Source organism: Vulpes vulpes, chromosome 1 (genome assembly GCF_048418805.1).
Source record: "Vulpes vulpes isolate BD-2025 chromosome 1, VulVul3, whole genome shotgun sequence".
NCBI lineage: Eukaryota > Metazoa > Chordata > Mammalia > Carnivora > Canidae > Vulpes > Vulpes vulpes.
In genome coordinates, this window is record NC_132780.1 from 63,196,169 (window position 1) to 63,212,708 (window position 16,540).

The 16,540-nt window shown below is 34.4% G+C and overlaps 1 protein-coding gene across 3 annotated transcripts in view; it reads left to right on the plus strand.

Moving 5' to 3' along the window:
• CEP85L (centrosomal protein 85 like) overlaps positions 1–16,540 on the plus strand; it is a 198,408-nt gene that overhangs the window by 133,568 nt on the left and 48,300 nt on the right. For all 3 annotated transcript variants that reach the window (XM_072765356.1, XM_072765367.1, XM_072765351.1), the window contains one exon: positions 6,402–6,519. In XM_072765356.1, the coding sequence (XP_072621457.1) occupies positions 6,402–6,519 (118 nt within the window). The remainder of the gene's footprint in view (positions 1–6,401; positions 6,520–16,540) is intronic.

A 16,540-nucleotide genomic window follows, 5' to 3' on the forward strand; every position in this document is an offset into this window, starting at 1 on the left:
TCATGTTGTTCCAAGAATCACGTGTATTCTGTTTCAGTCCCACCTACTGTACTGTAATTCAGTTCTGACCCTACATGCCCTGAGTTAGCATCAGACTCCACAGCTCTAAGGGCATATAGCCCCTAAAAAAACTGTGTAATTTCAGATACCAGTTTGAAGGTGGGTTCCCCAGGCCACTCACACTTCTAACCAACTGCCTACAAATCTAGCTGGTTCCCAGAATTTTTATTGGAGTTTCGTTGTGTAGACATGATTGATCAAATCACTGGCCACATGATTAAACTCAGTCTCTAGCCTCCTCTGTGTCTCAACCATGGAGGTTGCACTGGCTCAGTTTCACAACCTTCTAGTTAAATGGTTGGCTTTCTGGTGAACAGTCCCCATCTTAAAGCTATTATCAAGGGGCCATGAGTTACTTCATTAGGGTAAATGCATGTGTTCCAGGGGCTCATGAATAACACACCACACCACATGGCAAGGATTCAGTCTCCTTCCCAGGAATCAAGAACAAAGGCTCTTTCTCTATTATTGATTCTTCCTTATTTACAAAACCTTAAGATTCGTAGATAAATGCGTAAGAATCCTTTTAATATACATTGGGAGTATTTTCAAGCTAATACACTTAGCTTTGTTTGGCAGGGCCACGTTTGGAGAAATTGAAAATTCTGACTAGTTCAAGAAAAATTAATACAATCATCCTCTTTCCATCAAATTAAAAAATACTAACAGAGTGTATTTAGAAGTACATTTCAAAATTAAAGCCCAGGGCCATATTACTATTGTCCCAACATGTGTGAAAGCTGATTTTGGAAGCTAAGGGTGAGGAGACAGCTTCTTCAAAACTGTTATATCCCTTGTTTATAGTACTATAAGTAGTTCGAAAATGTGAATAATATCCCTTAAGGGAATAGGAGATAAATATCCACATGGTTGTTAAGTTTTTCCTTTTGTGTGCCCTCTATTGAAACAGGTTGGTAAAAAGGAAATGCATGGAAAATTAAAAGAATAAAATCTCATTGGTCTTTGTCTTCCTATTCCAGACCTTTAGCCACCTGTACCTTTTTTTCAGCCCCTCTCTCTTTTTAATATGGTAATGAATGCGGGGTGTCTCTTTGATAATCATTTCTGATAAATTATTTAAGATGGCCATTGAGCATAATTCATTTGGTGGTAGTATCCATAATAGCTTTAAAAGCTATTAATTATTTTAAAACTCACAGTAGAAACTTTCCAGAAACCAAATTTAATTAGAAAAGGAAAGGAACCCTCTCAAAAGAAACCTGCTCTAAACCTGTCTCTAAAGATACGTGCTTTTTCATTTTTGTATTTTTCTCAGCTAGTGATTGAATTTGTACATACTCTTATTTGCTCCCTGGATCTAGGACGGGATCACTGCAGTTCTAGCTGGGTCCAGTATTTCCTTGAGTAACATAGTTGCTGTAGGAGCTCCTTGATTTTTCAGTTTTGACTTAATTTTTTTAAACCTGTTTTCTGATTTATAGAGGTCATATTTACTAGGTATTTGACCTGATTCCTTTCTTGAGTTGTAGTGGCAGTCTTCATTCTGGTCAGGATCTCACCATCTGTTTAATTCACTTCCCAGGCAAAAGGGATGACTGGGACTTGGTGGGTACCCAGAAGCATCTCCTGCTCTCACCTTTTTAAATTTTTTTTAATTGTGATGAAAACCATCACATAACATGAAATGTATCCTTTTAACACATCTTGTATGCAGGACAGTTTTAGCTTTATGCATAGTTTTTTACAGTAGATCTCCAGAACTTTTGCAATTTGCATGACTGAAACTCTGTACCCATTCAGTAAGAACTGCTTGTTTTCCACTCCCTCCAGCCCATGGAGACCATCATTTTCTACTTTCTGCTTCTCTAAGTTTGATCACTTTTTTTTTTTCCCTTTTGGTATTGTAGGGGAAGAAAAAGTCAGCTCTTTAGAGTTCCTTTGCTGGATCTGGAAATTAAACTGACACAGACAGATTAACAGTAGAAAAGCATACAAATTTATTTAATACAAGTTTTAGGTGACTCAGGAGCCTTTATATGGAAGTGAAGACCCAAAGTAACAGATTTGATTATTTTATGCTAGCTTTGTTGAAGAATGAACAGTCATGGAGGAATGTGATAGGTTAAGGAGTATGAGGTAATTGTATTGTAAACTGGGGGAAATTCAGCAAGGCTTGCTTGGTCGGATTTTTCTTTGTGTCCTTTAATCTTCAGAGATGGGGATACACCTTTCTTTTGGGTTTAGAGAGGGCACACACACACACACACACACACACACACACACCCCTTGAGATTTTTGTCATCTGTTTATAGAAGAAGGGCAGGGGTGGGGAGGAGGTCTGAGCGATCTTTCTGCTTTTGCTATTTTCTTAAACTCCTTTGGCTTAAAACATTCAGTATGCCAAGATGCCACATTTTGGGCTGGCATGTCCTAAACCCCATCAAATTTTCATATAAATGGAATCATGTAGTATTTGTCCCTTTATGACTGCTTACTGCACCTAGTGTAATGTCTTTAGGGTTCATCCATGTGGTCGCATATGATAGAATTTTCTTCTGTTTTTTTTTAGACTAAGTAATAGTCCATTGTTTGTGTGTGTCTATGTGTCATATATCTTTATCCATTTATCTGTAGATAAACATTTAGATTGTTTTCATCTCTTGTCTACTGTGAATATCACCTTTGTTGGTAGAAGATATTTTTGGCTGATATATAATTCCTGATTGGCAGTTATTTTCTTTCAGCACTTTCAAGATATTATTCCATTGTCTCTGGTTTCTCTTAAGAAGTCATCCCACAAGTCTTATTACTGACAGATTGAATGCACTCTTTATTATTTTTTTTGGATTTAATCATTTTTTCCATTTGTTCTCAGCAGTTTTACTATAACGTGCCTATTGTGGTTTTCATCATATTTGGTATTCTTGGAGATTGAAGTAGTTCTTGATTCCAGTTTCATGTTTTTCATCAATCTTGGAAAATTCTTGGTCTTCATCTCTTCAAATATTTTATTTCTTTCTGTTTCTGCTAGGACTGCTAATATAATATGTTAGATTCTATCACTATTTCTCATGTCTTTTTCTTCTTTTATTAAGAGAAGTGAAGGAAAGTAGGAAGGACAGTGACTTAAATGTTTAAATTAAGAAGACCAGTTAAAGGAATAGTTAAACATGAAAGAGAACAAAGGAAATACTAAAAGTAAGAGCAGAAATTAATCAAATGGATAAATTGCTAGTTCTCCTAATTAAGGGAAAAAGAGAAAGACTCAAAATATTAGGAGTAAAAAGTAATATAATTATATAGAGAAAGTTTAAATCATTGTCATAAACTAGTATCAATAAATATGAAAACATAAAAGAAAATGAATTTTAAAAGAATACCAATTGACTCAAAAAAGAAATAGAAAACTTACATAAACCAATAGTGTTCAAGAAATGTAATCAGATGGCGTTAACTAGACTTATTGAGGCGATCATTCCACAATATATACACATCAGTATGTTATACACAGTCATTGTTATACACCTGAAACTAGCATGGTATTACATGTCAATTTTGCTTAACAAAAGAAGAAATATAGTCAGCAATTACAGTTTTAGACCCAAATGATTTTAGAATTAAGATTTGCAGAACTATGTCATCATATTTAAAGTGTGTTTTTTCGGTCAGTAGCATATAGTTGAATCTTTCTCTTTATCCATTCTGACAGTGTTCACTTTTTAATTGTTATTTCAGATCATTTACATTTTGTAATTATTGATATGGTCGAGTTTAAATCTCCCTTCTTGCTACGCGTTTTCTAATTGTCCCATCTGTTTTTGGTTTCCCCTTTCTTTCTCTTGAATTAGTTGAGTCTTTTTAAAAATAATTCCCTTTACATCCTTTGTTGGCTATTAGCTATAACACTTTGTTTGTTATTATAGTAGTTGCTGTAGCGTTTGTAATATACATCTTTAAAGTGCAGTGGTCTACCCTGAAGCAGTGCTATACTGTTTCATGTACAACATAAGAATCTTATGAAAATATACTTCCATGTTTCCTCTTCCTGTCTGTGAGCTATTTTGTCATATATTTCACTTCTAGAAAGACTATAAAACCCACAGTACATTGTGCCTTTGTTGGTTTGTTTGCTTTACACAATCTGTTAAATTTTTTAAAGATTTACATAGTAAGAACAGTAATATATTTGCCCATGTAGTTAACATTTTTGGTGCTCTTCTTTCTTTTGTATAGATCGGGTTTTCATTCCATATTGTTTTCCTTTGGTTGGAGATGTTCCTTTATCGTTTCTTATACTTGAAGTCTGCTGTGATAGATTCTTTCAGCCTTTAAGTTTTCAAAATCTGTTTCACTTCTATCTTTGATATTTTCATTGGGTGAAGAATTCTAGGCTGACTGTTTTTATTTTGCTTTAAATTTACCTTGGGTAAAAAATTCTCTAGCTTGAAAGCTTCAGTCCCTCCTTCCACTTTTTTAGAGATTCTAATTGCATGTTTTTATTGCTCTGTCTTCAAATTTCCTAATCTTCTCCTGCATATTGTGACCTGCTTTTAATCCCATTAAGGATAATATGTATGTTTTCTATGTCTTAATATAATCAGTGTTTTAGTTTTTTGAACATATGAAAATAATTAAACTACCCAATACAGTGTCTTTGTCTATTCTATCATCTGTGTAAGTTCTGGTTCACTTTCAATTTATTGGTTTTTCCTCTTAGGTTATATTTTCCTACTTCTTTGCATGACTAGTAATTTTTGATCAAGTACCAGACTTTATGAATTTTAACTTTTTTTGGATATCATGTATTTTTGTATTCCTGAAATGATGCCCTATGAATTAGGAAGTTTTCCACGGTAGCATTTGAAAACAGGCATGATTCTAGGCCAATACAAGCCCCAGGTACTGTCTCTGTTCTATCCTACATGAGGTCATCTTTTTGGTTGACCATCACGTATCTCTCCCCCACTCCCCACATATGCATGCTAAGTAGTTTCCTCATGTGTTTGTTAGTACTCAGTGGAATATTCAGGGTGACTGCACTGTAAACCTAAGTTGTCTTGGTTTTTCTAGTATCCCAGCTTTGTCTTTTCAGCTCAGAGAGAGCTCTTTACCTGAAGCAGTAGGCTCTGGCAGTCATAGAGCTCACCTCATTTGTTGCCCATCTCCCAGAAGTCACTGTTCCATTAAGAGTAACTGTGCACAGTGACTTGAGAGTTAGAGGTCAGTGCCTGTAACCCCCACATTGCTTAAGTCAACTGTAGAAAGGATACATAAACACAGAAATAAAGTAACTTGATTAAAGTAAGCAGTGAGCTGCTGAGCAAAGATTTGAACTTCATGGTATCTGTTTCCAACATGAAGTTATGTTAAGGTGAAATAAATGTCTGAGCTATCCTAGGATCCAAATTTATCACCAAATTCTCCATCATTGGTGATGGTTATGTGTAGACTGTGTAACCTAGGATTTTGTTGAGAAGATGTAGGATAGAACAGCAGTTGGGCTAAACAATATTTATGAGAATACCTTTCATCCATGACAATGAGATTCTCAGAGTGTCAGTGGATATTTAACTGTTAAACAGAATTTGTATGAATAAAAATAATGGATTTTAAGGTAAAGGCATTCCAAACTGAGGACATAACATTTATTATATCAGGTAACAAGAAAGAAAGCAAAACACATCTTTGTTATTATCTAAGAAGAGTAATCTTTTTATTTTTTTTAAATTTTTATTTATTTATGATAGAGAGAGAGAGAGAGAGAGAGAGAGGCAGAGACATAGGCAGAGGGAGAAGCAGGCTCCATGCACCGGGATCCCGATGTGGGATTTGATCCCGGATCTCCAGGATCACGCCCCGGGCCAAAGGCAGGCGCTAAACCGCTGTGCCACCCAGGGATCCCTAAGAAGAGTAATCTACAAAAAAGATTATATTTTATAAAATGCCAGAAGTACTCAACAGTATGAGTAAACTTATTTTGTGTTCCATATAACTCATGTTTCTGTGATTTTTATTTTTTTATTTAAAAATTTTTTAAAAAAAATTTATTTATTTATTCATGAGAGACACACAGAGAGAGAGAGAGGTAGAGAGAGGCAGAGACACAGGCAGAGAGAGAAGCAGGCTCCATGCCGGGAGCCTGACATGGGACTTGATACCGCGTCCCAGGATCAGGCCCTGGACTGAAGGTGGCACTAAACTGCTGAGCCACCTGGGCTGCCCAAGGTTCTGTGATTTTAACAAATTCCCTATTAAGAGTGTCAAAGTTGATAATACTTTTAACTTTTACATCAAATTATTAGAATAGTTTAAATTCTGTTTTTAACAGTCTCTTAGTAAAGCATATTCTTTATAATGTCACCTCAATTTATGTTTTGCAGGCAGAAGCAACAAATTACTCACCTACACGAGAGGATAAGGGATAATGAATTACGGGCACAACATGCCATGTTAGGACATTATGTAAACTGTGAAGATTCTTATGTGGCTGGTTTGCAGGTAAGAGAGATTTTTGTAGTTGTTATTTTATTAATACAGCACGTGTTAATTATCTAATTAGCTGTAAGATTAGGATGCATTTTTAATTCATTCACATAGTTCATATTCATATATATGTAAAATAAAAGATGTCCAAGAACTGTCTTCCAGACATCCAGTTCACATCCCATCCCCACACACATACAGAAATTACTGTTATCAGTTTCTAGTGTATCCTTCCAGAATTGACGTATATATCACTAGCAGATATAAATGTGTTTTATTCCGGTATCTTCACAAAATGTATCAAAATACATACATTACCCAGCACCTTGCTTTTTTCCTTTATAGTACATAAAATTATTTAAAATACAAGGATTCAAAAGCAGAAACAGGCTCATCAATACAGAGAACAAACTGATAGATGCCTGGGGAATGGGCAGAAAGGGTGAAGGGGAGGGGGAGGTCCAGCTCTCCTCTTACGGAGTGAATAACTCATGGGAGATCAAAGGTACAGGATAGGGAATGTAGTCAGTGATTCTGTATTAGTGTTGTGTGATGACGGATGGCAGCTGCGCTGGTGGTGAGCATAGCATAACATACAGACTTGTTGAATCACTGTGTGTACCCCTGAAACTAATATAATGTGTCAACTTTACTTCAGTCTTTAAAATGCAGTGATTATTTCTATATCTTTACAAAGATAGCCTCCTTTCTTCTGCTTTAATAACTGATTGATTTCCCATTTTATGGAGATAACATAATTTATTCATCTTGTCCCTACTAATCAGACTTTGGGTTATTTATACTTTGGGGCTACTATAAATAATGTGAAGAATAACCTTCTATGAGCACTGTTTTGCTCATATACAAATATTTTTGTAAGTTAAATTCTCAGGTGAAATTTACAGGTGTATGAGTTGGTAATTTTTATTGATATTATCAAATTGCTTTTGTGTTATCGGATTGTGAAGATTTTTGCCTTTCTCTGGTAGATTTGTATATAGGGTAGGGTGGGGGAGTTCTCTCCATGATTTTTTAAAAAAATTAAAAATATTGTAAAATATGTATAACATAAAATCTACCATCTTAACCATTTTTTTCATCTGAACTCTTTTTGAGTAGTTTAATGGTGTCAAATATATTTATAATATTGTGCAACTGTCACCACCATCCATTTTCATACCTCTGTATGTCTTATAAAACTAAAACTTTGTGTCCATTAAACGATAACTCCTCACTTGCCTCTGCAACCCCTTGGCAACTGCTGTTGTACTTTTATTCTCTTGATTTTGATTAGTCTAATTATCTCACATTAAAAAAAAATGTACAGGGGATCCCTGGGTGGCTCAGTGGTTTGGCGCCTGCCTTTGGCCCAGGGTGTGATCCTGGGGTCCCGGGATCGAGTCCCACGTTGGGCTCCCGGCGTGGGGCCTGCTTCTCCCTCTGCCTGTGTGTCTCTGCCTCTCTCTCCCTCTCTATGTCTATCATGAATAAATAAATAAAATCTTTTTAAAAATTGTACAGTATTTGTCTTTTTGTGACTGGCTTATTTCACTTAGCATAGTTTCCTCAAGGTTCATCCACGCTGTAGCATGTGTCAGAATGTCCTTCTTTTTTAAGGCTGATATATTCCATTATGTGTGTATACATTTTGTTTTATCCATTCATCTGTTGACACTTTGCTTCCACATTAAACAAATATTTTATTTATTTATTTATTTGAGAGACAGAGAGCAAGAGCGGAGGGAAGGGCAGAGGGAGAAACAGAAGCAGACTCCCCGCTGGATGGGGAGCCCAATGCAGGGCCAGTTCAGGACTCTGAGATCATGACCTGAGCTGAAGGCAGGATAATGCTCCTATGAACTTTTTATATTTATTTGAATATGGTTGTATAAACATCTCCTGCAGACCCTGCTTTCAATTCTCTAGAGTATATATCCAGAAGTGGAATTGCTGGATCATATAGTAATTGAATTTTTAATTTTTTGAGGAAGCACCATACTGCTTTTTTCCACAGTGGCTGTAACATTTTGGATTTCCATCAATAGTATACAAGGGTTCTAGTTTTTCCACATTGTCACCAGCCCTTATTACTTTTGATTTTTGATAGTAGCCACCCCAGTGGATTTGAGGTGGAATCTATCTCATTGTAGTTTTGGTTTGCATTTCCTTAATGATTAGTGATAAGAGCATCCTTTTATGATTTATTGGCTATTTGTATATCTTCTTAAGAAAATGTTCACATCTTTTGCCCATTTTTGAATTGGTTTGCTTTTGTCATTATTGAGTTTTTAAAGCTTTCTTATGTATTCTAGATATTAACCCTTTATCAAATATATGATTTGCAAATATTTTTTCCTATTCTGTTTATTGACTATTTTCTCTGTTGGTGGTGTCATTTTTTCACATACAAAATTTTTAATTTTTCAAGTCGTTTGTTTACTCTTTTATTGCCTGTGCCTTTGGTGTCAGTATCCAAGAACTCATTGCCAAATTCATTGTCATGAAGCTTTTGCCACATGTTTTCTTCTAGGAGTTTTATGGTTTTAGGTCTTATGTTCAGGTCTTTGATCTGTTTTGAATTAATTGCTGCATATGTTATCAGATAAGGATTCAGCATCATTCTTTTGCATGTGGATAATCCTGTTTTCCCAGCATCATTTGTTGAAAAGACTTCCACACTGAATGGTCTTGGCACCTGGTAAAAATCATATGATTTTTACATATATATGTCTTTTGTTATCTAGTACCACACTGTTTTGATTACTGTGGCTTTTTTTATTTTATTTTTTTATTTTTTTTACTGTGGCTTTTATATTAAGTTTTGAAATCCAAAAGTGTGAGTCCCCCAGTTTTGTTCTTTAAGATTGTGTAGGGGTCCCTGGGTGGCACAGCGATTTGGCACCTGCCTTTGGCCCAGGGTGCGATCCTGGAGACCCAGGATCGAATCCCTCGTCGAGGTCCCGGTGCATGGAGCCTGCTTCTCCCTCTGCCTATGTCTCTGCCCCTCTCTCTCTCTCTCTGTGACTATCATAAATAAATTAAAAAAAAAAAAAAAAGATTGTGTAAGTTATTTGTGGTCCTTTAAGATTCTATATGAATTTTAGAGTTTTAGGGTTTTTGAAATTTAGGGTTTTTCACTTTCCGAAAAAAAAATGTGATTTTGATAGGGATTGCATTGAACCTATAGATCACTTTGAATAGTATTAACATCCTAACAATATTAAACTTTCCAATCCATTAACATGGGATGTGGTTCTTTTAATTTATGTCTTCAGTTTTCTTTCAGCAGTGTTTAGTAGTTATTACACAAGCCTTTTACCTCCTTGGTTAATTCCTAGTATTTTACTCTTTTTGTACTGTTGTTAAATAGGATTGTTTTCATAATTTCCTTTTCAGGTTGTTCATTGAGTGCATAGAAATGCAACAAATTTTTGTGTGTTGACTTTGTATACTAATACTTTGTTGAATTCATTTAATAGCTCTAACAGGCTTTTTGTGGAATTTTTAGGATTTTTTTACATATAAGATTGTGTCATATGAACAGAGATGGTTTCATGTCTTCGTTTCCAATTTAGATTGCTTGTATTTCTCTTCCTTGCCTATTTGCTCTGGCTATAACTTTCGGTATTCTGTTGAATAGAAGTAGTGAAAATGAGAATCTTTGCCTAGTTTCTGATCTTAGAGGAAAAGCTTTCAGTCTTTTACCATTGAGTATAATATTTGCTGTGGGTTTTTTTCTGTATAGTTTTATTTCATTGTGGTGTTTGCTTTCTGTTCCTAGTTATTTGTGTTTTAATCACAAAAGAATGTTAAATTCTGTCATATGCCTTTTCAGCATCAATTGAGATGAGTGTGAATTTTTTTCCTTTATTCTGCTAATGTATATTACATTGATCAGTTTTCACATGTTGAGCTATGCTTGCATTCCAGGAATAAATCCTACTTGGTCATAGATTATAATGCTTTTAATATACTGCTGAATTCAGTTTGTTAATATTGTGTTGAGGATTTTTGCATCAAAGATAATTGGTCTGTAGTTAGTGTCTTTGTCTGGCTTTGGTGTCAGAATAATGCTAGCTTCACAGAATGACTTAGGAAGTGTAGTTTCTTCTCTTTCAATGTTTGAAAGAGATTGGTGTTAGTTCTTTGTTACATGTTTGATAGAATTCAGCAGTGAAGCCATCAGGTGCAGGACTAGAGCTTTTTGGGGGGGGATCTTTGATTACTGATTCAATCTCTTGATAGATAGGTCTGCTCAGATTTTGTTTCTTCATGATTTAGTCTTGTTAGGTTTTATGTTTTTAGGAATTTGTCCATTGCATATGGTTTATCCAGTTTGTTGGCATACAGTTAATTGTTCACAGTACTGTTATAATCTTTTTTATTTCTGTAGAATTGATAGTTAATGCCATTATTTTCATTTCTGATTTTAGTAAGTAGAGCCGTTTCCCTTAGTCCATCTAGGTAAAGTTTTGTTGATCTTGTTTTTTTTCAGAGAACCAAATTTTGGTTTTATTAATTTTCTCCATTGTTTTTATATTCTCTATTTCATTTATCTCTGTTTGAATCTTTATTATTTCATTCCTTCTGATAATTAGGTTTTATTTATTCTCTTTCCAGCCCTTAGGTTGCAAAGTTAGGCTATTGATTTGAGAACTTTCTTGTTTTCTTCCTATGGTTTTAATATGTTTTTCTTTTGAGTGATGTTGAATTTCTTTTTATATATTTAAGTCCCATTCATATTTCTTTTTTTGTGAAATGTCATTTCATATTGATACTTTTGTTTTTTGCTTATTGATTTTATAAGCCCTCACACATGAAAGAAATTAGCTTTTTGTCTATAATTTGATTTGAAAATACATTTTCTGAATTTGTCATAATATTTTCTATTTGTGTAATTCTATTTTTTTTCCTATATCCATTATTTTCTATGAAGTTCCTCTAATCCTAATGAATGTTTTATAAATAAGTCCTATCTTCACTAATGGACCCAGTTAAGAGACTACTTAATAAACATCCACTGTGTTAAATTATGAGGTCGTGAAGGTGAATAATAATTCCTACCTTCATGGATCTCAAACTATATAAATGGAGAGACCATAAAGGTAAACATGTTTTTTACTCATTCCTTCAAAATTTTTGTTCAGTATGGGTAAGGCAATGTCTAGATGCAAGAAATAGAAATGTGAATGGGGTTGTTTTTGCCACTGGGAGTACAGCTAATGGGAACACAGACATATAGGGTATAGGAGGTCTTATAACAAAATTTATATGGCTGGAAGGGTGACTTTCCCCGTTATTATTCTTTCTAAGAATTTTTCTTAAATTTTCTTTATATGTTTTTCTATATAGACTTTATATTTGGCTAAATGTTTATTTCCAAAACATTAAAAGCTCTTGGCATTTTATTGGAATCAAAAGTGAGGACTAATAACTTCATGGAGGTATATACTTTATTTATGGAAATTTTTTTATTTCTGGAATTAAAAAAATCATTGTAATTGGAATTTTTTTCCTCCATTGTATTTCCAAACTTCTTTTTATATATTAAAGGAATTGGTATATTAAATTTAGGAAATATTAAAGACTCAACTAATTTTCAGACTTACTTGAGGCAGAAGCATTTAACAGAGATTGTAGCTTGCTTACTTTACTCATTAATACATCAGGATATCTCATTATAATGTAGTCTCATCTGTTAGTTCTATTCCATGATAGTAAGGCTCTATGGTACAATAGTGTACAGTTATTTAAAAGTGGTATTTCTGTACTATGTAAGTAGTATAATTTGCTTTTATAACAGTTTTATAGAACCACGCAGTTTCTCTATTTAAACTGTTTTTTTTTCTGAATAAAGGGTTAGCTTGAATTATACAATTATTACATCACCAGAAGTGTATGTATCTTAATATGTATTTGAAAGCTGAAGAAAATGTTTTTTGACACAGAATTAGGCCAGTAGAGGGCTCTCCAAGTCAGTCTACAAGGACATATAGAAATAGCTGGAGGGATATGGAAAAGGAGACTGTAGAAAATATTAGAAGAATTTTAATTTATGTGGAGGAGTTAAAATATTGTCAAGATATTAGAATTCAAAAGATAAGGCCAATTAATAAAAGGGAATACAAGGAAAATCCTAAGTATTAAATGGATATCATAAATATATGGGATGAACTACTTTTCAGTAGATAGATACAGAGAGCTGAAAAATGGCAAGTGTTTAAAAGAAACAAGAGATATAACAAAATACTAACAAATGAAAAATTTTCTGGTGTGTGAATAGTGCTTTTCTTAATTGAATAAATTTGACATGTAATGTGTAAATTTAAGGTGTACAGCATGCTACTTTTAACACATTATATGTTAATATAGCTATTGCATTAGATAGTTACAGAGTATGTTATTGTCCATATTCATTATACTGTGCATTAAATGTGTATGGCTTATTTACTACTACTTACAAGTTTGTACCCTTATACACTATCACTCTAATCTCCACCTCCCCACCTCCCATTTTTTGTTAACCACTGTTTTACTTCCTGCTTTTTACAGGTTTGACTTTTTTTAGGTCCTTACATATAAGTGATACCATATGGTACTTCTCTTTCTCTGTCTGACTTATATTGCTTAACATAATGTACTTAAGGTCCATTCATGTCATCACAAATGGTAGGATATCTTCCTTTCTCATGGCTGGATAATATTCCACTGTGCATATATACCCTATCTTTTTTATCCACTGATGGGCCTACGGGTTGTTTCCGTCTTTTAGCTATCTATTATGAATAATGCTGTGATAGACGTGGGAGGGTATACATATTGTCAAAATCCTGTTTGCATTTCCTTGGGGATTTTACCTAGAAATAGAATTGCTGGAATAAATATAGATCTATTTTATTGGTCCATAGTGGCTGGACCACTTTATATTCCCACCAGTGCTGTGTAAGGGTTCATTTTTCACCACATCCTTGCCAGCATCTGTTATTTCTTCTTGATGACAGTTATTCTGACTGGTGTGACAGGGTAGCTCATTGTGGTTTTGGTTTGCATTTTTCTGACTAATGATGTGGAACATTTTCCCATGTGTCTGTTGGCCATTTTGATGTTCTCTTTGGAAAAAATGCCTGTTTAGTTCATTTGCCCATTTTTTGATTGGATTGTTTATTTCTAATTATTGAGTCCTTTATATATTTTGGATATTAATCCTTTTTTGATATATGGTTTCCTGAATTTTTTAAGATTTTATTTATTGCAGAGAGTGAGAGATCACAAGCAGTGGGGGAGGAGTAAAGGGAGAAGCAGATTTCCTTGCTGAGCTAGAAGCACAATGCAGGGCTTCATCCCAGGTTCCTGGGATAATGACCTGAGCAGAAGGCAGATGCTTATGTGTCACCCAGCCATCCCCCTGAAATATTTTTTTTATTTAGGTTGTTTTTCATTTTGTTAATTATCAGATCTAATGTGCAGAAGTATTTGAGTTTGATGTACTTCCATTTTTTGATATTTTGCTTTTGTTGTTTGTGATTTGGTGTCACGTCCAAAAAACAAGTCATTGCTGAGAACAATGTTGATGAATTTTCTCTCTATGTTTCATTCTAGGAGTTTTGTGGTATTAGATCTTTTCAGTCTTAAATACATTTCAAGTTAATTTTTATGAGTGGTGTGAGATAGGGATTCAGTTTCATTGTTCTGCATGTGTTTCTGCAGTTAACCCAGCACATCTGTCAAAGAGACTTCCTTTCCTCTTTGGGTATTCTTGGCTTCCCTGTCAAATATGTTGACTGTATATGCCAGGATGTAATTCTGGGCTCTATGCTCCATTTCATTGGTTGATGTGTCTTTTTTCTTGTGCTAGTATTGTTTTTATTACCATGGCTTTTTAGTATAGTTGGAAATCCAGAAGCATGATTCCCCTTTGATTTTTTTCCTTTTTTTCTCAGGATTTCTTTGGCTATTTGGGGTCTTCTGTTATTCCCCACAAATTTTAGAGTTGTTTCTTCAATTCCTATGAAGAATAACAAAGGAATTCTTGAATTGGATGTATGAATAATGTTATTTTTTATACACAGCATTTTATATATGCACATTTGGGGCCCATAGCCCCATTCATTCTAATTCCATAGCACATTAAACAAAAAGGAAATTATACTTTTCATATTCTATATATTCAAAGTTAAGTAAATTTTTGAAATAAAATAGCATTCTTTTATGAATTTATAGATGCAAAACATACTCTTGAGAAATAACTCTACTTGCCTATTAAAAACTTTGAACAGCCTTATAGTCAACATGTCCTGAAAAAGATCAGTAAATCTCATAGGTAGAAAATGAGAAATAGTCTTTATCCTAAAATTCAGACTTCTTAGATTTTTTTTAGTAGTACAATTACTGAAATTGAAGAGAGACTTGCTATTTACAATGCCTTATACCAAAATTTCAACCTGTGGTTAACAGGCCTCTCAGTGGGGCTGGGGGACCAGAATATAAAGAAACCTTTTCCCTTTTGTTAAAAACTGAAGAAGAGAGAGATGCCTTCTTTTAATATAGGTGGGAACTTTGTAAAGACCAACCAATTGATATTTGTTTTAATTAAGCTTCATTGATGCATCATTTCTTGTTGTCTTTCCATTTTTTTCTTTTTTCCTTCCATTTATATACATTTTTTCTATTTTTTTCTTTTGGCTATTTTTTCTACTACCAAGTTTTTTGGTCTTAAAGAGCATTTTATAAATGAGTTCCACCTTTACAAATGAGGTCATTCAACAAAACATAAACATCTAATGCGGTAAGTGCTAGGGTCGCAAGATTTTCTCTTTAGATGGATTTTGAAGCCCTCAGAGATTGTGTAAAAAACCTGTTTATCCATTTCTTTAAAAATTATTTATGTTTACTATAGATAAGACACCATGTAGATGCCAGTAATATAAATGTGAGTCAAGTTGGTTTTTTTCTTCAAAGAGTATACAATCTGTTGAAGAAGACAGATAAACAAGAGACAGTTGCAGCAAGTTTGAGGTGCCCAAATGAGATATATATAAAGTGCTATGGGAATCCATACTCAGAACACATAAATCAACCTTGAACCAAGGTTGGCTCAAGCTTCCTATAGGAAGGGATATCTGATCTGAGGACCTGATGAAGTGAAAGAATTTAGCCAAAAGACATGGAGTAATAGTGCTTGAGGCATAGTATATTGTATGTGAAAAGGTCCAAAGGCAAGAGAGGGTGTAATCCATTTGGAAAACTACAAATTACTCCATTGGGATGAAGTGCAAAATGAGAGAAGAGTAGTGGTAAGAGATATGATTAAAGAGGTAAGCAGGACTCAATAATAGCAAAGGCTCATAAAGTAAAGGGCCCATTTATCCCAGGTTTAGATTATAATTCAGTTAATGCCTGTATACTAGCCATAATGATTAATAGCACCCTCTATATTTCTCTAAAGTGTCCTACTTTGGTTACCCCAGTGGCATAACAGAAATTTAAGGTAGGTATTGAGGCAGAAAACAGTCGGGAGGCTATCTTAGTAGTATGAAACTTTAATGAACACCTGAATTTTAAATCCATGTTGGTCAGGAAAAGAGGAAGAATATTAAACATCTGTGTGACCAAGCATGGGCTTGATTTAATGACTTTAATGGATTAGAGAAATGATTCCCTAGTTTCAGATGGGCAAGATTGATTGGCTTATATTGTCAGAGACCAGGATAGAGATGACTGTATCAGGAATTAGTTTAGAGGAGAAAAATTATGAGTTAAGCTTGTATATCATATAGTAAAATTGGGACTGAGGTGAAGAATGAGGCTGATACTCATTGGTAGGTCTAAGGGAGAGATTAGAGATTTAGGATTTGTCAGCCCACCTGGGTGGTTGTTGAAGCTTGGGCATGATCCGGTGTTCCAGGGAGTGAAGAAAATTGGACCCGAAAGTAAAGACAGGGACTAGCAGTATTTTAGAAGGCAGTAAAAGAGCACAACCTGTGAAAGAGTGTGGCAGGGGTGGGTGGGGGTGGCATTGTCATAGACAGGAAGGGAA